Below are 22357 nucleotides of genomic sequence, written 5' to 3'. Positions count from 1 at the left end.
GTGGCCAGCCCCTCCTTCCATGATTTGTAAACCCTCCTCTTCCACTTGAGTTTGCCCAGCAGTTCCCTGTTTAACCACGCAGGTCTCCTGGCTCCCTTCCTTGACTTCCTGCGCGAAGCAGGAAGCACATATTTAATTCATACCCTTTAAGCCAAATGATGGCGGCTGCGTTTTGCTCTCCCCATCATGTGCAGTTCACCATGCAGCTGATTTTTCCATTGCAAACAGTGATGTGCACTTCATGTTGGAAACCAGGCTGTAATGTAAATATCGCCAAAAGACTTCTCTGCATTATGTTAGAGGGTTTGGACCAGTTCCTAGTGACTGAGCATCTTCTAGACAGAACTGTAATGACAACTGGCAATGATTAGCACCTCTGCTAGCAAACTTGACGTTGCCTCCAAGCATGAAATGCCAGCATGGATGATTTCTTCTGTAGTGGTTGCCCGTCTAGGTTAACACTGAGGCATATGGATATCCAGTAAGGTGAGGATTTCTCTGCACAGTTACTGTAATCTTCTTTTTCTATTGCCACTATCATGTATTGTACCAGCAGAAGTTACTCGTGGCCAGATTATTGTACAAGATGCTACTCCAGCACAAAATGGAGCCAGCACTGGGCCCTTGTGGCCAGGAAGGCCAATGGGACCTGGGGTGTATTAGAAAGGGGGGTGGTTAGTAGGTCGAGAGAGGTTCTCCTTCCCCTCTACTCTGCCCTGGTGAGACCGCATCTGGAATATTGTGTCCAGTTCTGGGCCTCTCAGTTCCAGAAGGACAGGGAACTGCTGCAGAGAGTCCAGCGCAGGGCAACGAAGATGACGAAGGAAGTGGAGCATCTCCCTTATGAGGAGAGGCTGAGGGAGCTGGGGCTCTTTAGCTTGGAGAAGAGGAGACTGAGGGGTGACCTCATCAATGTTTATAAATATATAAAGGGTGAGTGTCACGAGGATGGAGCCAGGCTCTTCTCGGTGACAACAAACGGTAAGACAAGGGGTAATGGGTGCAAACTGGAATATAAGACGTTCCACTTAAATTTGAGAAGAAACTTCTTCTCAGTGAAGGTAACAGACACTGGCCCAGGCTGCCCAGGGAGGTTGTGGAGTCTCCTTCTCTGCAGACATTCAAAACCCGCCTGGACACCTTCCTGTGTAACCTCACCTGGGTGTTCCTGCTCCAGCGGGGGGATTGGACTGGATGAGCTTTTGAGGTCCTTTCCAATCCCTGACATTCTGTGATTCTGTGATAATCTTTCTTCTAACACCTAATTCAGGTTTTGCACCATCTGTATTAAATATAGTACTAAATAGTGATTTAAAATATGCTCTTTGGCTCTCTGTATATACATATGGAATTTTTTTTTTGCTCCTAATTTTTTGCAAGAAAATGAAAATAATAGATAAACAGACCCTTAAGTTATCTTTTCTCTCCTTTTCTCCAACATTTTAAACAACCTGAAGAGAGCACATACCCTGTTTCCCTGAAAATAAGACCTACCCCAAAAAATAAACCCGAGCATGATTTTTCAGGATTTTGGAGGATGCTCACAATATAAGAAGCACTAGTTACAGTTCGTAAAAAAAGTCAATTTAAATGGAGTCCAGGCAGATATACATGTAAAAAAAGTAATAAGTTTTGGAGTAAAAATTAATGTAAGACCCCATCTTATTTTTGGGGAAAAAGGGTAACTATATTTAATCAATCTGCTCAGAGACCCGCACACCATTCATAGCACCAGCAATGGAGTTGATGTGGTTTCATTCTAAGGGATGAGGCAAATTCCAAAAGTCTGTCTCTGAAAAGATCTGTGTGAACCACCAAGCTAAAGCAGTTTATAAACTTTAAGTTTGTTTCAAAACCAGTTGACAAAATTTATATTTTCTTTCAAGGGGAAATCTCTTATTTGTTTTGATAACTTTTTTCTTCCAGGGCATTAGTTATTTTTTCCCAGGTATTTACTTTACTTTTTGAAGATTATGTGGAGATTCCAGTAATATAATAGTATTAGTATCCATTTATATATGAAATAACGTTATTTTGAAATACTGCACTCCCATTGTTAGTGTTTCCAAAGGATATTTGTTCCTGGAACCATATCCATCATGTTAACAGAGTTAAGAAAAGCTGAAGCAAGGTAATGATAAATTCCATTTGTAAAGAAAACTAGAGTTGAAACAACTTAATTTTTAAGACAATTCAATTTCAGTTCTTGGCTGCTTGGGCAGACAAGTTAATTTAGAAAGAAAGAGAAACAGCGTTTCCTGGGCAGGTAGTCGATGAAATAAGAGCTTACTGTACATAGGACTTTGTCTGCATCCTTTATAAGCTTGTCATCTCCTCTCTTTTGCTTTCTCTCCCCGTCCCCTCTCTAGACCCCTGAAGAGCTGGAGGATGATTCAGACTTTGAGCAGGAAGATTATGACGTTCGCAGCCGAACGAGTGTTCAGACTGAAGATGACCAGCTTATTGCTGGCCAGAGTGCAAGGGTGAGTATAAAGTCCACATGCTACATGAAGTGTCTGTATATTAATAGCTACACATTAAAATCTGTGCCTCGGAAAGCAAATGCAGTGATTTCAAAACTTCAGGGTCACTTAAGAAAGGACAGGAGTAAGTTAGCTTAGGTGTTTAAAGTATTTTCATGTCTCACCTATTCAAAAAGTACTGACTTATTGAATGATCTTCCCTAGGCTTATATGATGCCTTGTATCAGCCGTTCGCTCCAGCTAGTGCTGTAGGAAAAGGCCTTTCAGGTTTCACAGAGTCAGAACAGTTTAGGTTGGAAAAGACCTTTAAAACCATTGAGCCCAACTGCACAACTGGTCTTACTCTTAAAGACTGAGGCAAAGAAGGAATTAAGTACCTTGGCCTCATCCTTTGTCACTATGTTTCTCTCACATCCAATAAAGGATGGAGATTGTCCTTAGCCCTTCGGTTGTTGCTCATGTATTTATATTAAAAGAAATACTTTCTTTATTGCCTTTTATGGCAGTAGACAGATTAAGTTCTAGTTGGTCTTTAGCCCTTCTAATTTTGTCCCTGCACAACTTCACAGTATCCTTGTAGACCTCCTGAATTGCCTGCCCCTTCTTCCAGAGCTCATAAATTCTGCCCTTATTCCTGAGTTCCAGCCAAAGCTCTCTATTCAACCACACTGGTCTTCTTCCCCTCTGGCTTGTCTTTTGGCACACAGGCACAACCTGCTCCTGCACTTCTAAGATATCCTTCTTGAAGAGCAACCACCCTTCCTGGGCTCCTTTGTCCTTCAGAGCTGACTCCCAAAGGACTCTGCCAACCACCCTCCTAAACAGATCAAAGTCTGCCCTTCAGAAGTCCAAAACAGCAGTTCTGCTGACCGCCCTCCTTACTTCTCCAAGAGTAGAAAACTTGATCGTTTCATGCTCGCCATGCCCAAGATGGCCATGGAACGCGCCGTAACAGTGAGAGTAGTCAGCTAATTAAAAAAAAAAAAAAAAAATCCCATCAGGGCACCATGTGCTGTATCCAGAGAAATCTTACATTAGTCATCTTTCCCAGTGTGCAAACCTGTCAAGAAGATCTGTTTAAGCTATCGAGTAGTCCCTGTAATTTAATTGTAATTGAAGACATTTGTTACTGAGTCAATGTAATTTTACCAGGGTAATTACATCATGATAAACTCAAGTCGTTGTGATTTGTGACCTTAGCTTGTGCATGGGGATTGCAAATTAAGCTGATGAGTGCTTCAAGGGTCACAGGTGCTGGAGAAGTGAAGTTTGTTAACACTCAGGATTATGCCACCCTTTGATGAATGTTTACCTTTTACTAAATAGGCTGCTCAGTTTATTTATAAAGAAAAAAAAAAAAAGCAGAATATAATGCTGGGAGAAAATGACATCATGAAAATGTTATTTGATTGGAACAACAGTTTAAAAAAAGGTCTTAAAATTTTTCAGCAGAGAAGCAGTGGGGAACTGGGAATCACCCCGATGAATTTTATGGCTGCACAGACTAAATGAGAAGCATCCTCCCCCCACACACTCAAACACTGTAACCAAAGCTGGTAAACAGAATGGTGACTTCTTACCTTGAATTCTGGAAGAGGATTTATAGGGCTGAAAACCTGAAGACCAAAAAGGCAAAAAAGCTTTGAAAGACTGATTCAGAGGACCAGGAAGGAGGAGTTTTCAGCTGCTCTAGGAAGACCCACACTATTTAAGGCCTTGATACAATAATTTTACACCCTGAAAAGAAAGAGTAGAGTAGTGCAAACCTAAATGAAGCTTTCTTGGAGGAATGTGGGGCACAGACAAAGTTTGATGGGCAGAGATTTCTTTTTTTCTTAACTTTATTTCCTTGAGTATTGAACATAGATGGTAAATAAACCATATTATGTATCAGGAGAGCTGGTTTTCTATCACTGCATCCCAAGGACAGAAAATTTAGTCCTTGTATATTAAGGACATACCATATATATCATTATCACCTAAATGAAAAGCAGATAGATTGTAGGTCCCATCCCAGAGAGAACTTGGATGCATTTTTATGTTTTAAAGAGCATAAAGTGAAGTTTGATATATTCAAAGAACTGTCTACTAAAGTCTCAGTTACAAAAGTATTGAGATACAATGCAGTTATTACAGAGTATTTATTTTTTCTTACATCTAGAATTGGGTAGCATGTCATCTTGTTCTGAAAAACAAATAAAGACTGCAGTAATATTTTTACTAAGAATCTAGTTCACCTAGGGACGGAGGAGTCTTAAATTCTATTACATTTATTGTGGTTGTTGCCACTGCTGCACTTAAAACCTTCTGCTTTAATCAGCTACACACTAAATATAATACATTATAAAAACAGTCCCATTTCTGAATAACAGAGAATGCAATATGCCGGAAGAAGCAAAAAACAATGAAAACCTGACATGAAAAAAAACCAAACCAAACCAAACAAACATGCTAATCAGAAGCTGCCCAGTCCACAGTCTTGAGTGACTCATTGAAATGAGTCTGCTAAGCAGAATAGTATCATGTTTGAACCTTTTCTGTAGAAAATCTGGATGTTATTTCTGGAATGTAATGAATTTGTTTAATATACTTACTCCATAAAGCTATTAGTATTTCAGCAGAAATACTTGTGTTGGTTCTCAATAGAAAAAAAAACTTGAATATATGAGCTGCATTTCCTATAGGATATAGCTTTTTTGAAAACACATCAGCAACTGGAATAGAAATGTTAAAACACTGTATACCAGTTTAAAGAGTGTGCAGGTGAAGCTGCCCACAGAGAGAAACCACATGCAAGACATACAGATTGGCTTTCCAAATTTTACTACTCCTATCACATTCTCTTAATTTCACTTAATTCACCTGTTCTAGTGTTTAATGTGTATTTTGTATATGTATTTGTTAGCTTGACTTACACTGCATTTTTCTACAGAAAGACTAATACGCTAACATTTGAAACTGCTGACTTACATTGATAAGGGCTAATTAAAACTCATGTGTTGAATTTTAATTTGATTAACCTGCAAATTTCTTATTTTCTGATCTACTGTTTATAACCTTCTTTAATTTCAGTTTTGGAAAAGGTCAATTATGAATTTTTAAAAGCCAAAAGCATTTTAAGAATATGTAGAGAAAGACTTCAGCTGATTGAAAGTGACATAAACAAAAAAAAAAGTAATGACACTTAAATATGTGTCACACCCCATTAAATGCATAATGTGGTCTTCAGAACCCCTGAAGCCATACAGTAGCTCAACTTGGAAATCATTATTGAAAGTGTCCATTTCATCTTCAAGAGTGATTATTATAATTTTGTATGGTTTTCTTTTTTATGTTTTTTGGGGGGCAGAGAACTTTCTGCTTTGTTGATAATGTCAAGGCAGGTTAGTATCGACCTGTTTAGTGCATTTTTGCATATTTTCCAAGAGACAATTAGACCACTAAATATTATTGAAAGGTACATTCATTACAATTCACTTCAAACGTATTATCTTGCTTGTCATATTTTAGTGCTGGGTTAAGTAGAAAGCCTCTATTTCTGACAGAGAATGAGTCTAGGGGAGATACTGGCAACTCAGTCTGCCTTTTCCTGTAGATTTCTTTTATTTGTTCTTCCTAAAAGTTAAGATTTAACAGGAATTTTCTTTAGACTGGTGAATAATCTGTAGATCATGGCATGACATATATAATTTTTAAATTCTTGGAGGTAGAAGAAAAGCTATGAACATCCTGTGAATTTGACTGTCTTAACAGAAATCAAATGTCTACTGGATTTTACTTGGCATCTTCCACTCCCATAAAAAGAAACTATTAGATGTTGGTCATGCTGTTTGAACCACTGGAAATGTATGTAGTTTCTACCTTCCTTTTTTCATGCCCAACCTCCCCCATTTTTTTAATTTTTTTTTTTTAAATCCAGGCTATCATGGCTCAGCTTCCTCAGGAGGAGAAGGCTAAGATTGCTGAGCAGGTCGAGATATTCCACCAAGAAAAGAGCAAACTGGATGCGGAGGTGGCCAAGTGGGATGACAGCGGTAATGACATCATTGTGCTGGCAAAGCAGATGTGCATGATTATGATGGAAATGACAGACTTTACCAGGTAAGACAAAATAACCTTTGCTGAGAACTTCTTCAGACATCCCATATCTTTCCTTTTGGTTGCAATTTATAGCCTGCTGAGATGATGGGCTCTGTTTGTGGGGATGCAAAGCCAGGTAACACATCATACATAACGGGATGAGTTGTACAGTTCTCTATACAGGACTGCTCTGGATATTTCACCAAATGGGATTAATCACATGAAGTTTTGGTCCTATTTGCAAATCTGTTTTATTTGCAAATCTGTTTTGTTTGCAGATCATCTTGAATTTCAGCAGCAAATATAGTCTGTGACCTTAGAGACACTCAACTGGCATTTTGTTTAGTATCCATCTAAATGCATGTGCCTCTCTGAATTTACAGCATTTCAACACAATTTGTGTCAACCAAAAATAGCGACAAAACTATTTTGAACAGTGAACTTCTTTCCAAAAAAAAAATCCCAAATGAAATGAAACTGTTTTGATCTAATACTTTATTGGAGCCTGTCAGTAATGATTTTTTTTTTTTTTTGCTTTCATTTCTTTTTTCTATTGATGTCTTATTCTTTTCTAATTGCAAAGTATCGAAAGGCCATTCATTAATGATATCATAGAAACAGAATTATTTCATTTAAATATAGACATATTGTTAATCACACCAGGGATAACATTTTACAAGATTCTTTGAATTACAGATCACCATAGTAAATTAAAGGTTTTTCAGTGTTTATTTTTAACGGGAATTGAAAAGTTTAAATGTTATTTATCAAAATGTGATTAGACAAAGCTAGACAAAAATCTTCATGTTTTTCTTCAGAATTAAAATAAGACATATATTATTAATCTCCCTGAGATGCCTAAATAGATTTCTTAATCTCCAGCTAATCACATGCCTTGTGTCTGGAGCCTTCAACCTATTTCAGAGCAGACTGTCTCTACATTGACAATACAGGGTTTGCATATATCAGATAGATAGATAGATAGGTGGATGGAGGGATTGATGGGTGGGGTGTATAAATACCATTAATTTGCAAATAACTTGAACATTTGCACTTCATAGGTTGTTAATTGGTAACAAGCAACAGCAAACATTTCTATCCATTTAAAATTTAAATGTGCATATAGAAAGTTTGCTTACTTTAATAGCTTACTACTATGCTTCTTTCCAAGTAATAATTCTCTCAGATTATTTGTTTTTCTCTCAGTTTGTGCTTTTACAACTATTGTTTTTGCAGTAGACTCACCACTCATGTGTAGCAAATGACAGTGCAGAACCTCCTGTGAAGGGTGATAGAGGAATAAGGAATAAGAGGAATATTAATAATTTTTTATTGTCTTTGGGTTTCTGATCCTTCTGCCTAAAACCACAGTGAAAAACTCTCCATAGAGTGCCATCATTTCATGGGAGGAAGAAATAATGTTCTAAGGCAACAGCCCAGAACATGAACACGTTCTGCAGCCTCTCAGACAACCTTTGATACACTGAGCATCAAATTGAAAGTTTTGTAATCGCATCTTTTGCCATCAAAAGTCAGAATATGAGAATGAGAGAAAACTACTGTGACAATTTAAGTAAATTAAAAAAACCCCAGACCTCAAAGTACAACTCTGTCTACATCAGATTCGGTATCAAACTTGTTTAATATATTCCATTAAAACAGAACTAAGCCTTTCGCACCTTTGTGCTTGACTGTAACCTCAGCAGTGCTAAAATAAAACACATTTTTCAAATGTATGGAGTTTATGACAGTCAGATATGCTGCTGTAATTAATGTAGAAGCATATGTGGTCACTAAGAAGGATTCCTGTGACAGTTTAAGTTCAAAAACTTTTTGTATTTCAGTATCTGTTTAAGGTGGAAAAGGAAGCAGGGAAAGAAGATGAAAAGGGAAATATGTTTCAGTATGTTATTCTTGGCATTATAGATGAAACAATGCAAAAATATTATCATGTTGTGTTCAGAAAAAATGTCTTCAGTTTTAGTTTAAAAAAAAAAAAAGAAGTTTTGTCATATTCTGATTTTCTGTTGGTCTTATCTGAATCTGTATTTCTCCACATTGTATTAAAAAAAAAGAGAAAAATCAGCTCACTTCCAACTGAGCCATTCCCAGGAGCAGTTACAAGTTTATTACAAAGAGGATTAATGTTTTGAATATGAAGCAAACTCAGAAAAGTCTGCAGTGACTTTTTACTTTTTGTCTATATACATTTTAGTAACTTTAAGGACTAAAATCAGAGGTTTGTCCATCATCTGAAGAGTCTTGTGAAAGATCAGTCTTAAAACTAATTATGTTTTAAGTGTAGCATTTTAGTGTAACATAAGGATTATGCCCCAAGTATCTTCATTTTCTGACAAAAATCTACCAGAAAAGGTTTTCTAAAATGTGACATTCTTGATCTAGACATGACAGGCTTAATATTTAGCACTGCCTTGGGAATAACATAATTTTGAAATAGTTGTGTATTCCAGAATGAATGTGGGCTTAATGAGCACTTTAAAATGCCTATACTATTAAATGTAGTTCATGTGCTTGAAGGTGCCATCAGACTAAATTGCTAGTGAGCCATTTTGTGAGAGAGAGGAAATATAGCAAAGCTATTTCTTAATCAAGCTGTACCATAAAGTAGTTAAAAGATGAAGTTGTAATAAATTAAGAAGTCATTCATGTTACTATTTTAAAATCAAACACTAAACAAGGTCACTAAAACTGTTGTCTTTCGTGATTTATTTAGATTGTGCATAATTGTGTTGTGTTTCACAGGGGTAAAGGCCCCCTGAAGAATACATCAGATGTCATTAATGCGGCCAAGAAGATTGCGGAGGCAGGATCGAGGATGGACAAGTTGGCACGGGCGGTAGCTGATCAGGTAACGGCAAACAATGAGCAGAAATATAACGTAACCTCTATCAATGAGTTGCCTTTTGCAGGAAAAGGTGATCTTGCCAGAAAATTACCTGTTGGAAGTCACTCCCTGGATACTGCTCTACTAATTGAATATAAGTTTTTCTATGCCAAACAGCTTGGGTTTTGCGGTACAGAAAATTCATAAATGAGTCTCTCTAAACCTCAGAAATGCCTGAATTGTTCCCTCCTGGACCCAGGTGATTGTATTAGAATTAGACTAATACATTTGCTGTCATGAAAGCAGTAGAAACTTGGATGCTCGGTTACCCTTGCCATATGCTTAGGAATCCTTATATTATTTTCAGCTCTTTCTTTCAGCGATTTCCCTTAATCTTACACTCTTCTCTTTCAAGATTCACTGACTCCCTTTCTTTTGCTTTGCATCAGGGTATTGTGGTTTCACTTTGCAGTCCCCTGCTCCGTGTTCTGTGGTTTGCGTCCTCAGTCCCATTTCCAAAGTCATGGCACAAATGGAAAGATGAACTTGCTATATTCAGCCTTTTTATTTCCCATGGGATTATATATCCATCTGGACAACAAGAGGAAACACTGTATTAAAAGTAAAGAGCCAAATTTCAAATTCAGGTTCCAAGGTAGCTAATTTAAATGTAGGCAAGTTAAATTTGACTATTTTTTCCCTTATAAACTTCTTACAGCTTCTTTTTTTTCATTGTCATCAGGACGAAGTTTAGTGGAAGTAGGAGCTATAACTTCCTTGTCTCTAGTCTTTCTCTTTCAAATAAGTATTTATTTTTCTTCTTCAAGTAAGCTTGTAATGGTGTGCAACACATCCTGCCAGGGAATATGGGCCAGACTGGCAAGAAACCTGAAGCTGCCCATTTTCCTATAACCTCAGAAATGTTGAGCTTAAGTTTTTTTCATTATCAACAAGCATTTTTTCCTGTATTTAACCCATTCCGGTCCTTGAGATGTAGCATCTGTTCATCTTAACATAAAAAAGAAGAAATCCATCTGTCAGCTTGTGAAATTCCTAGTCTACAATATCTGCAGAGGTGGAATATTTTAAAGAAAGAAACACGAAGAGACTTGCTATGCTTAGAGTGTATTGGCTTGAGTAAGATTTTAAATTTCAGAAAACTGTAGCATGCACCCTTTAATAATAAACAATAAAATCACTATGAGAATGAAGTGTTTGTTTTAATGCTTATGCTTTAATGATATTTTACAGAACTTTGGAGACACTCTCGCAATATAAACTTTTTATGGACAGTTGCATTTTTAATTACTGCTCCAATGAGACCTTGCATTTTCATTCGCCCCAAAGTACTTATATTTAAAGTCTTGTCAGCTCTCTAGATGTATTGTTTTAAAGTTCATTTCTTTTGGGTCATAGACTTGAAGAGTAGGGTAAATATTTCTATATTAAATTGTCACCAGCAGGGAGAATAGGTCTCTCAGGGATTCTGTCTTGGAAAGAGAGATTGTAGCATTGGTGTAAGTATGGAGAAGAGTAAACCTAACAGCCACAGTGAACCTTCAGCTTTGTTAGTTTTAAAGGGAGAGAAAAAAGCAAAGTGGCTGCTTTCAGAGTTAATTTTAAATTTGTTGTCTGTACAAATTGATATTATAAGTGAACCTCCCCCACAAACATGGCAATAGTATTATTTTCATTTTCTTTTACTAGTGGCAGACAGAGAGGTTTCTTCTTTTTACAAAATCGTATAGTGCATCTTCAGGTTCCAATTCATAAGTCTTGAGTTAAATGAAAGGTATAGCTCAAATTTTCACGTTTCATCAAGTAACCCATGTAAAGATAAAGTGGATCCATCTAATACACACACGTTGCCACTATCTCCTATGATTGCCTCTCTATAATTATACGAACTCATCTGCATCTAATCAAATCTTCTTTTGTCTGTAGTGCCCTGACTCCGCCTGCAAACAGGATCTGCTGGCCTACCTGCAGCGCATTGCCCTCTACTGCCACCAACTCAATATCTGCAGCAAAGTGAAGGCAGAAGTTCAGAACCTGGGAGGAGAACTTATTGTTTCAGGGGTAAGTTGGTATTTGTATTTAATCATTTATGTTTCCTATGTAGCACTTGAAAGGGAGCGTTTTTGATGGCAATAATGTACAAACGAAAATACAGTGATTCATAAGCAAGCTTTTTAAAATGTTATCACCATTATTCCAGACCTTACAATAACTTGTGTAGAGCAGTTTGATTTTCCAATTACCCTTTGTTTGTACTAACCTTGTAAAATCTTCATTCTTCCAAAAAAAAAAAGTAATTTCATAGCCTAGAAAGTCATTGCCAAGCTCTGAATATTATAATTATTTAGAGATTTTGTACATTTGCTCATTACAAATCTTCTTTCCTTTGTTAGTACTAGTAATTTCCTTCCTCTATGCAAAAGCCAGCTCTATACGTAGTGCATATTGTTAAGATGGTGTTGACTAATGGGATTCCATTCACTCAGGTTCCAATGCACACTAGGTTTAGCAAAAACTCTGGAAGGCCAGCAAAATATTTTATTTTTTGATGCATGTGCTGTTTTCAAATACTACTGGCAAGCACAATCATTATATACTCTAACTCCCATCCAGTTATTTCAGTTATTTTCAATGAATGCTACAAACCTTTTACAATCTTTTTTAGAAATAAAGACAAGAATGAGCAGCAGTAGTAACATTATAAACAATGAGATTTCTACATTTTTAAACTTTTTTTTTCTTTAATTCTCCTAATTTTGGATTCCGTGCCTCTGGGAGATTACTAGAACCAAGCAGTAGCAACAGCTGCTCTTCATGATTTTCTTGTTTAGTTCTTTTAACTAATCACCCTAGTATTAGCCCCATGACACCTTTCTTATCTTCTAACTCAAATACAGATCTTATGTATGTAAATGTATAATATGTTTCACCCTCCTTAGTCTGTTTTCAAAATGATGGAGATTTGTGAGACCCAAGGTACCTGAAACAAGATTGTTTTCAAATGCAGTTTTGAAAAAGCACCCTTTAAATGTTTAAGCCCAATCAAGTACGAAGATTGTTAGGACAACTAACTTATGCCCTTCATTTCATCCATAATATTCCCCAGTGAAATCACTGGCCTTCCTCAAACATGTCAGAAGTCAGAGCAAATGTTCTCAACCACATAACATTTTGATTTTTTGCAAAGCACTATAGAAGGTCTTAAACATTTGCCAGGCTTTCTTGGATCAAACATTCTGAGGTCATATATACAATCCTAAAAGGAGCTGCTTAAATGTTCCTGTGTCTGTCCTGCAATTGGTCTTCACTTCTTGATGTATGTACATATGTAATTTTAATACCTTGATCTTCCCACAGCAATGAAAAGATCCTCTTCCATTTTCCTGATATTAATGGAGTGATCTGTCCTTGTTTCACTGCCAGCTATGCTGCATAGTAAATGCTATGATCTTTTCTTACCTACTGCCATCTGGGTCCAGCTTTTCATACTCATTGAGTTGTCATATTCATCTATCTATAACAGTTACCCAAATCAGTGCTTCTACCAGCTTGGCTTTTGTGGTTTTGTGTGTTTCTTTTTCAAGTCTCTTTATTCAGTGTGTGTGGATGCTGAATAAGCCATTGTGAATCTCTAGCATCTATTCGTTATTGGAACATCATCATCCGTTGTGAAATTTAAGTGGCCAAACCGCTTGACTTTATCATTTCCAGTCTGGCATTGTTAGCATCTGCTGCTTACCAGGCTTCATCACCATTATGTTTCTGTTTGGTTGGGTTTTTACAGTCAGTTGCAGATAGAGACAAAATGAGCTTCAACCACAGAAATTATTTGGGTCTGTTCCAAAGACTTGGTAGTACTGACATAGAGAAAAGTTGGATTGCCCAGCTTGCTTCTTCTGCTGTTGCAGGAGGTGATATAGAGAGTTGAACTCCTGTGCATCCCTTTTTGAGAGCATTATCTTGTTTTCTGGTCTAACGTAGTTAGTACAGTGCTTTCCTGATAGTGTTTTATCTTCAAGGTGCTGGGTACTGTATGCTCCTTTGCTATCCAGAGATCTGGTATCCAAGTGCACATCTACATCTGCTTGTCTACTTGCTGCTTCTGCTTCCATCTTCTTCTTCATTTTCTCTTGGATAGCCGTTTACAAATAAACAGTATTTTATTTACATTAAAATGAAATACCATTATTTGGCAACTCGCATACAGTACAATGTTAGAAGTATAATAGAAATCCAGAATTCAAGATTCCCAACCTATGACTATAGAATTTTATGTGAATGTGCTATATTTAAGTGTTTTGATGTAAATATGAAGCACCAGGATAATTATTACAATATTGTAATTTACTACTGTGTTTAAAAAGAACCACAATATAATTCAGACTGATCTAAAAGATGAGTTATGATCCAGAACTATTATGAGGAGTAGACTTGCTGCTTTAATTTTTTGCGTTATTGAGAATATTAATCAATATTTATAAATGCAGTGAATGTACGCATATGTATATATGAATCTGTGTGTGGGCATATGTATATTTATGTAAAAAGAAGAGAGACATAAAACCAATTAAAACCTAAAAGACAGATGAAAGCCACCCCACAGTTCTTATAGCTCTGTTAGAGAAAAATGTGTTGCAACAACTTCAAAAATACTGTGTACATAACATATAATGTGCTATATATCTTTTGCTGAAACTTCTATTTTTTTCCCGCAAGATTCAGTAGTTCAGTATGGTTTATCTCTTAAAATAAGGATAAAGCTGATCTTGTTTGCTTTTTCCTCTATAGATTGATATGATACTAGCATAGCATATGAAGTGGTTCTTTTTGGCATCACTGACTTTGCTGCAAATAGAAAAACAGATCAAAAAGTAAGAAAATGTCAAACTCCTGAAGTGTAAATTATTTCAGTAAAGAACCCACTGTTTTTTTCCCTTTTTTTCTTCTATTCCTTTTCCCCCAGTTCTTTCTCTCCTTTGATCTTTCCCATCAAATTCCCTGCATGCAGATAGCAAAATTATGTTCACCGGATAAGTAAGATCTGGCAATTGAGAGTTAGCACACATCAGCCTAATCTCATTAGTATCAATGGAGCAAGGCCAATTTAGACTATCTGTTGACTTGGCCCTTTATATTATAAGGTGAGACTCTTAGTTCCTGATTCCAATTGAATTTTGAAATGTAAAATAAGGAATAAATATGTGATACCTGTTCTCCAGAGAGAAATCGAGTAAACTTGAAGAAGATTATGGGGAACAAAGTAAAGAAAAGGGGTGAAGAAGAAGTCAGATAAAAATAAAAAGGAATTAATATTAAAAAAAATGCAAAATATTTTAAAAACATTATAATCTGTGCAGATCATATTCTTGTTTCTAATAAAAGTCTCTTTGACCTTGGTCCATGAACAGATATATGTTTCTGTAATTTTAAATTTGAATATTCAATTTCTAATTCCCCTCTAAGAATAAACAACCTCCTTTAATAAAGTCACAGACTAAAAGCACTTCAAAACAATTTTCTTTGTTTCTTGCCTTAGTTTATTTAATGTAATGCATATTTGCTTCATAATGAGTTCCACCATGGTATTGGAATGAATCCTTTGAGGTGCTGAGCATATGCTACTGTCAGTGAAGTAAATACATTTACATATACTTAGGTCATGCTGATGGATAGCCTTTACGTGATATTTTGTTGAATAGAGTTAGTTTTAACCATGGTGTTTCTTATTTGGATAAAAATTCAGACTTCTTCCAACTCTAGGGCTGCTTTATTTTTTCAGTACTCCCATCTGACTCTTGTTAGCCAGACCATTACAATAAAACAGATCTATGTATTCATTTCTTACCGTAGGATAAATATCCGCTTGTTCTGTTTACCGCTGTTCCGAAGCCGATCAGCTCATTTACCTACTCTCCATTTAGGCTATGAGCTTACATTTTTAAAAATTCTTGTTTATGTTTGTAGCTTTGTTACAGTCTTTCCTGCAGGATTATATTGAACAGAACCTAAGCAAATCCCTTATCCAAGGCAGCCCCCTATTGTGTTCAGGTTTGATTTAGAACTCCACAGAAATAATCAGCTGTATTATCAGAAAATTTGTCCAAAGAGTCTGAAACTTCTGAGCCAGACAGATCCACAGCGTCATACAGAGTAACAGCCACGTACTTTTGAACACTGTCCAAAAATATTGAATCAATAGCCAAAGCACATTCCAAACATACACTTTAGCTGCCTCCAATTTCCAATTATTTTCAAGGGCCCATTTATCTTAGCATAATAGGCTCAGCTATGATACTAAGAGAAGGATTCTTATAACATTTTGAAGATGCGAGACTAGTTAATATTGTGACTTTATCTGGGAGTTCTTGCTTGGTGAAGCTAAGTGAGGACACTGAGGGGAAAAAAAAAAAAGGTTAAAGGGTTGGAGCCACTTCATTAAATTTGGGTGGGACATGACGAAAATTCCTGTGACAGCTGGACTGGGAGGTTGGATACATAAAAATATTAACAGATGTGAGATATACTGCAAAATAACTGCATGTTTATTCTTGATCAGTGATAAGAATAAGGTAACCAGAAATAGGTAGTTCTCATCAAAAAAGAATGAGTCTCTTATTATTTATCACAGAATAACATTGTCCATCCAGCAATTACTTAAAGGACCCAGCCAAGTTTCCCTCTCAATTTACATCTATTAAACCAAAATGTTTTAAAGCTCTTACTTTTCCTTCATTTGAGGCTGGATCACCCTAAACTACCTCGTGCTGTAAAAACAAGTTCTTTGGCATATAGGCAGTGAGGTTTCAAGTTGCTACTTATAAATTCTGTAGACTCAAAGAAAAGTCAGGTAATTTGAAGTTCACCTGCTGTTAAAAGTGAGTGAGGCCACGTTGCAGTGAATTTGGATTAACAGCCTGTGCATAAGCAAATGCTTATGAGCCACTGATGTGGTATTTCATTTCCCCACATCAGAAAGTCTTTCCGGGGCTTTTCCTTTGTTTTCAAGTAGGCAATCAGAGGGAATCTTTGCATTTAAAATGGTTAAGAGGATGGAGAAAATGTTGGTTTGGAGTTTGGTAAGTAAAGTAATTTAATTCCTCCTGAATCAGGCAAGAATTTAGCATTATGTAAAAGAAAATTTGCTGAAGGGAGAGTTGGCAAACTGACAAAACAAATTCCTTTTCTTCGAGATTCTCAGGAGTGCAAAAAGGTTACTCCTATTACTTAGTTAGCAACAAAATAAGTTTTAATTGTAATTTCTGACAGAAATGGAAGAGTGCTTCATGAAGTATACTCACAGAAACAGTCTGATAAACCAGGGTTTGTAGATATTTCTGGGATGGGCTGCTTCGACTGGCAAGCTGTCACTGTTCTTAGTAGAAAACACCCGAGCTAAGACCAGGCTGATCTTAGTGATTAATAGATACCACTAACAGGAATGTTGTATTTTGTCTGCTAATGTTTCAATTGACTTGGAGCTGAGTGTAAGCAGTTATTCCTAAATAATTGCTGTGTTCATGTTCTGACAGTGGTCAAAGAGTTATACACCACGAAGAAGAGACGTAGTCCCATGTCTAAGCTGACATGATTGCAAGGCTAGCGTTTGGGCTGTGGTAATACATGACAAGAGGATATAACACACATGAATATACTCAAACTGGTAAAGGGAAGCAGGAGAGGGACCTAGGGACCGTTAGATAATTGCTAGATTGCTTAAGAATATAATTTCACTTTTGTGATTTTCTTTTTTAACTTAGGCTTTTTTTTTTTTAAGTTGCTTTTCATGTTTACCCACTGTTTCACCACAAGATTGGAGTAAGAAGTTAGAACAGCAAAAAAGCAAGTTTGCAACTATGAACAGTGTATCATATGTACCAATACTGTGAAAATAATGTGAGACAGGACTCATGGAATGATACTTGTATAGGGCGGCATTGGTGGGAAGGAGTTCAGTCTTGAGACTTGGAATGAAAACTGTGGATAAAGGGGAGGACTTTGGAAATAATAAAGTAAGCCAAGGAACTTGAAATGTGAAATATGAAAAGGTCGAGGGAAGAAAAAGCCAAACCAAAAGCAAGATAGGAATATGAAATCAAAGCATTTCAATTGTGGGAAAGGACTGAGATAAAGTCAGGACCAGAAAGTTGGTTGGACTCCACAATAATCTCTACTCTCCTAGTAGAACAAGCAAGGAGAGAAAATGAAAATTTAGGGTCTTTATTTCAGCTCTGAAGTTACCACGGTAAAAATACAGCTTCCAGGATGGGAAGGCTGGGGCTGGATGGGGAAAGTGAGAGTCCTGGATTTATTAATACTTTGTATTCAACTAGCTCATGTCATCTGCTTTGGAAGAAATGAAAAATACAGGGAGATGTTTCAGCTGTGACTTTTGGTATTAACCTCTGCATATGTGTTTGAATGTATGCAGATATGTTGATATATCAGAGGGTAAAATAAAGCCATAGTAAGTGTATTCTGTTCTAAAATATATGGCTATATGAAGCACGTGATACTTATAAATATACAGGTTTTGATAAGCCTTTATCTAGAACAAATTGTCTGAGCTATTCTATTTGTGACTAATACAGGAGTTTCCCAAGTCCTGCTGGCACAGGCTGTGTCCCTCAATACACTGTCCAAGAAAGGGACTACCCGATGATGTGGTAACATAAAAAATTTATCATCCTGACACTGAGTCAATTTACTACTCCTAAAGGATGAAGAAATCAGTGAGTTATGCAGCTTAATCGAAATGAGTGCTGATAAAAATCTTAATGGCTATATATTCATTATATATTATGTATTTTATGGAAACACTGTCTTAGGGCTTTCTGAAAGTTAAAACAGTGAAGAATTCCCAATTATCCTATGAAACAGCTCAAAGCCAAATAGGAAAAAAAAAACCATAACTAGATGTATCTATAGTGGCTGTAAAGCCATTTACAATACCTGTTCCACATGTGTAACAATAATAAAAATTTAATTCATTAGATGAAGTATACCTATTGCTTCCCAATAAAGGTAGTGTGGACCAGGAGCCCAGAGAATTTAAGCAATTGGTGTCCTTGGAGGGGTTCAAGTCTCAGGTAGACAATGCAGCACCTGAGCAGATCTAATGTTGATAATCAACTCATTTCAAGTCAAAAGTTGTACAAGAGACCTCCAGAGGTCTTTTTCAAGTGATATTTGTACAGTGTTTTGATTCAGCTCAGTGAAAGTTCCCATAGGATCTTATTTCTACGTGTGTGAGTTCACATGGTTTGCCACTATAACTGTTGCTGGATTGGACAATAATAGTATTAATCAGTATATACCCTGAGCTTTGGGAACCTGGGGATCATAAGTATGATCCACCTCAAGAAAAGCACAGAAGACTTTGGAAAGGTTGATTTATTTCTTCAAAGCAAATGAGTGAAGGTGGATTGGTGGTGGGCAGAATTTACATTATGTATGGAAAAATAGTTAAATGAAGCTTAAGAAATAAGTGAAAAAATCAACAAGAAAATATTTTTTATGAAATAATCTCAGATAGTTCTTTTGAAGCTACAATGTTCTGGCTATTTTAAGGACTAAGAAAAGATTTTGTTGTATATAAATGTACATATAAACACACATACACATAAATATGAAGCAATACATCCTGCATAAATGGAAAGATGTTATCCAGAATTTCATTTGCAAAGCAAAATCACACTGCAGTTGTCTTCATTAGAATATATTCATGGAGACAAGAAGCACACACACCATCTATTTGTCTGCATTTAGAAGGTTAAAATTTGGACAGGTCAGACTTTTATCCTTATTAACACGCATTTTGGCTACATGTTCTTGTGCTTTATCAGGTAACAAATATTCATGAATTTCTGAAGCTTACATTTATTGAAATTTCTCATTAGAAGAGTCTTCTGCAAAGAAAAGCATTTCTGATATCAAATAATGTTAAGCCATTTAATTCAATGAGAACAAAGCAAACCGTAACAGGTTCAAGATTAAGGCTTGAAACAAATATCAAGATAGAAAAAGATTAGAGAATTGAAGGAAATACTAATATATATGCTTCATTACATACTGCATTTGTTTTAATAACAGTGACCACTCTGAAATCCAAAGCTTGCCTGCTACAGCAGTTATGGCTTCAGTCCAGCTTGTTTTCCTATATTACGGCTTTCTGATACACGAACTACACCAGCCCTGCAATAATTAGCAAGGCTTTGAGATCATTCTAATGCACCCTAAGGTATGTTCCTAAAGGAATATTCCTGTAAAAATTACTATGAGGAAAGAGATGACTTCAGTGCTATCTCATGTTTACTTCTTTTCCTGTCTTACTGCGTGCAAAGGAGGTGATTTGGGATGAAGCTTCACCATTTTGTATTAAGTAAGAATTTATTTCCCCTGGGGTCTTTCAGTTGGCCTTCTTAGATTTGCAGATAGGTATATCCTGTGGTTTTAAAGCAAAATTAGGTTTCTTGCACATGGAAAGATGGAGAACTGAATTTACATAATGATGGATTTAACGTACAATAGGAGTTACTGGACTGTGTTTCTTATATAAAAGTACATCTTTTAGTTCTTGCAATTATTTAACTTCCTGATTTGGATAGTGATGAGACTTAATCTGACTTCTAAAGTACTATCAGATGATAGTACTAAAGTACTATCGGATGATGCTCCTGCAGATATTACAAGAATAAGAACTTCAGTTCAGACTCATCAGTTTCTTTCACTTTAGTTACAATTCTTGACAACCTGATTTGCAGATGAGTAGCATACGCATGGAAACACAGAGAAGAAGATATACCCTCAAGGGAACACATCAACAGGTTTTTCCAGCCTGAGCAGAAGCAATTGCAAATACCGAACAAAACAGCTTACAACAAAGTGCTTAATGTAACTCACAATAGGAATGTATTTCCATTGCATGTAGGAGATCATAGCCTTTAGGAAGAGATCAGACTGAGTGAGGAACGTTGAAAGTTGCCTTATATCTTTAACTCTGATATATTTTATCCACACTTGGATGTTGTTGTTATTGTTATTGTTGTTGTTGTTGTTATTATTATTATTATTATTATTATTATTATTATTATTATTTACCTCATAGGAGAAACAGAAAGATGTTTCTGTTCTCGCATCATTAATCTTACATAACTGATAAACAACTGCATGAAAAAAGAAAAAGGGTTTCTTTTGTATAATTTATTCAAGACATTGATATGGAGTCATCAAGACATTGATATGGAGTCAAAGTAAAAAACTGTCCCGTATCAGAAAAAACAATCCTAACCCCTTACTGTTAGATACTCTCAAACACTTTCTTTAAACACCAGTTCTTTCTAATTTTGACTAATACATCATCAATATAGCTTGTGAGCTAGGTTACCAGGTAGGTAATAGCATCATTAGAAAATGAGGTGAAACATACAAGTGATTTGTCCTAAATCTCATCAAAGACCACATTAAAGCTATATAAAACTGGATTATAGCATCACTATCTGATCCAAAAGATGGCAGAAACATTTTCATCCTTCTTTATACCTGCAGCTAGATTCAGCGTTCCAATTGTCAAAAAGTTAGAGAAGTTACATCTTTACTCAGATATATCCATTCTTGCCTTCTGTAGGTATACCAGTACAAAGTTTCTGTGCAGTTGGCACTCCTTGGCTTTTCACAGTTTTGCTATACTCAAACTTTATAAGCAGCCACAGGTACTTTAGTGGTGATTGCCCATTCCCATCATCTGTCCATCTTTTTAAGCAAGAGAGAAAGTACTTTGATGTTTTCTCTGACAGATCTTTGATGTCAAACGGAGCATGGACTTTTTTTTTTTCTTGATTTCTGTTGGCGAGGTACAAATGATTAAATCAATGGCTTTATTTGCATTTACATAGTTTTCTTATGCTTTATGCTGAGCTTACAACACTTAAGAAAATACTTTGAAGTCTTCATTTACTGTCTTTGCATTTCCATGCATTCATTTAATCTTAGATGTATTCCTTGGAACGCTTGGAAGATTCCCCTCCTTTCTTGAATGTATATACATTTTTAACATGTTTTCACTTAGGTATATTCTTTCTCTGCTCTTGTTCACTGTTTAGGTGAGTAATGTGTTCTAGTGGATGTTCAGAAATGTCTTATCTTTTTTGCTCTTCCCTTATTTTTTTCTTCATCAACTACAGATATCATCCTAAACAGTTCAAAACAAGATTTCAGATTTGAGCAGTGCTATCCCAAAATACCGTCTGGGGTATTATCTGCTATCTTATCTGTCAAACTGCTTATATTACATGATCACGATGGAAGCTACCATATTTCTCATCTTGTGGTGTTACTGGAGAATATTTGTGGCCATCCTCAGTCTTCTGGAATTCAATTGTGGTACTGTTTCTATTCCAATAAAAGACAATTTATTACTTTTTAGGAGATCTTAGAACTGCTACTGCAAGTGTAATCTTTCTCATATTTAAGGATATCTCCTCTGAACATCCTTCTCTATCAGAATGAGCAAGCTTGCTTAGGCTTCATGAAGTCTGGTGGTCACAGGGCATCAAAATATATTCCTGCTTTATTTGGCAAAAATAACTGTGGTGCAATAGTCAAGTCATAGGTTACCAAAGCTATGATTTAACTGACTTCTACTTGGTACTTTTTAGCATAAAAGCCTTCAAAAGTTCAATTTCTCTTTTGTCTTTGGTAGACTAGTAGAAATACATGTTAATACCAGAGGTGTTTTTCTTCCTCTTTGTCTTCATATATGCAAGTATCTTGAAATCCAGATGATGTAATGAGAAATCAGACAGACATATATTTAATTCAATTATGAACTGAAATTCACAGCACTATCATCATTTTGAGTTACTCAGATGCAACCTAGTTTTGCATTGTGTTCCTGGAGTTACATATCATCTCTAAGAGTCACAATAGCTCTTCA

General features: G+C 36.1%; 1 protein-coding gene across 1 annotated transcript in view; it reads left to right on the top strand.

The window, feature by feature from the left end:
• The window catches only part of CTNNA2 (catenin alpha 2), a 498767-nt gene that overhangs the window by 459803 nt on the left and 16607 nt on the right, over window positions 1-22357 (top strand). Inside the window, exons 14-17 of the mRNA XM_065633244.1 lie at window positions 2370-2483; window positions 6403-6584; window positions 9327-9432; window positions 11353-11487. Coding sequence (XP_065489316.1) covers window positions 2370-2483; window positions 6403-6584; window positions 9327-9432; window positions 11353-11487 — 537 coding nt within the window. The remainder of the gene's footprint in view (window positions 1-2369; window positions 2484-6402; window positions 6585-9326; window positions 9433-11352; window positions 11488-22357) is intronic.

Source organism: Caloenas nicobarica, chromosome 4 (assembly GCF_036013445.1).
Source record: "Caloenas nicobarica isolate bCalNic1 chromosome 4, bCalNic1.hap1, whole genome shotgun sequence".
NCBI lineage: Eukaryota > Metazoa > Chordata > Aves > Columbiformes > Columbidae > Caloenas > Caloenas nicobarica.
This window is presented reverse-complemented; position numbering and strand designations above follow the sequence as displayed.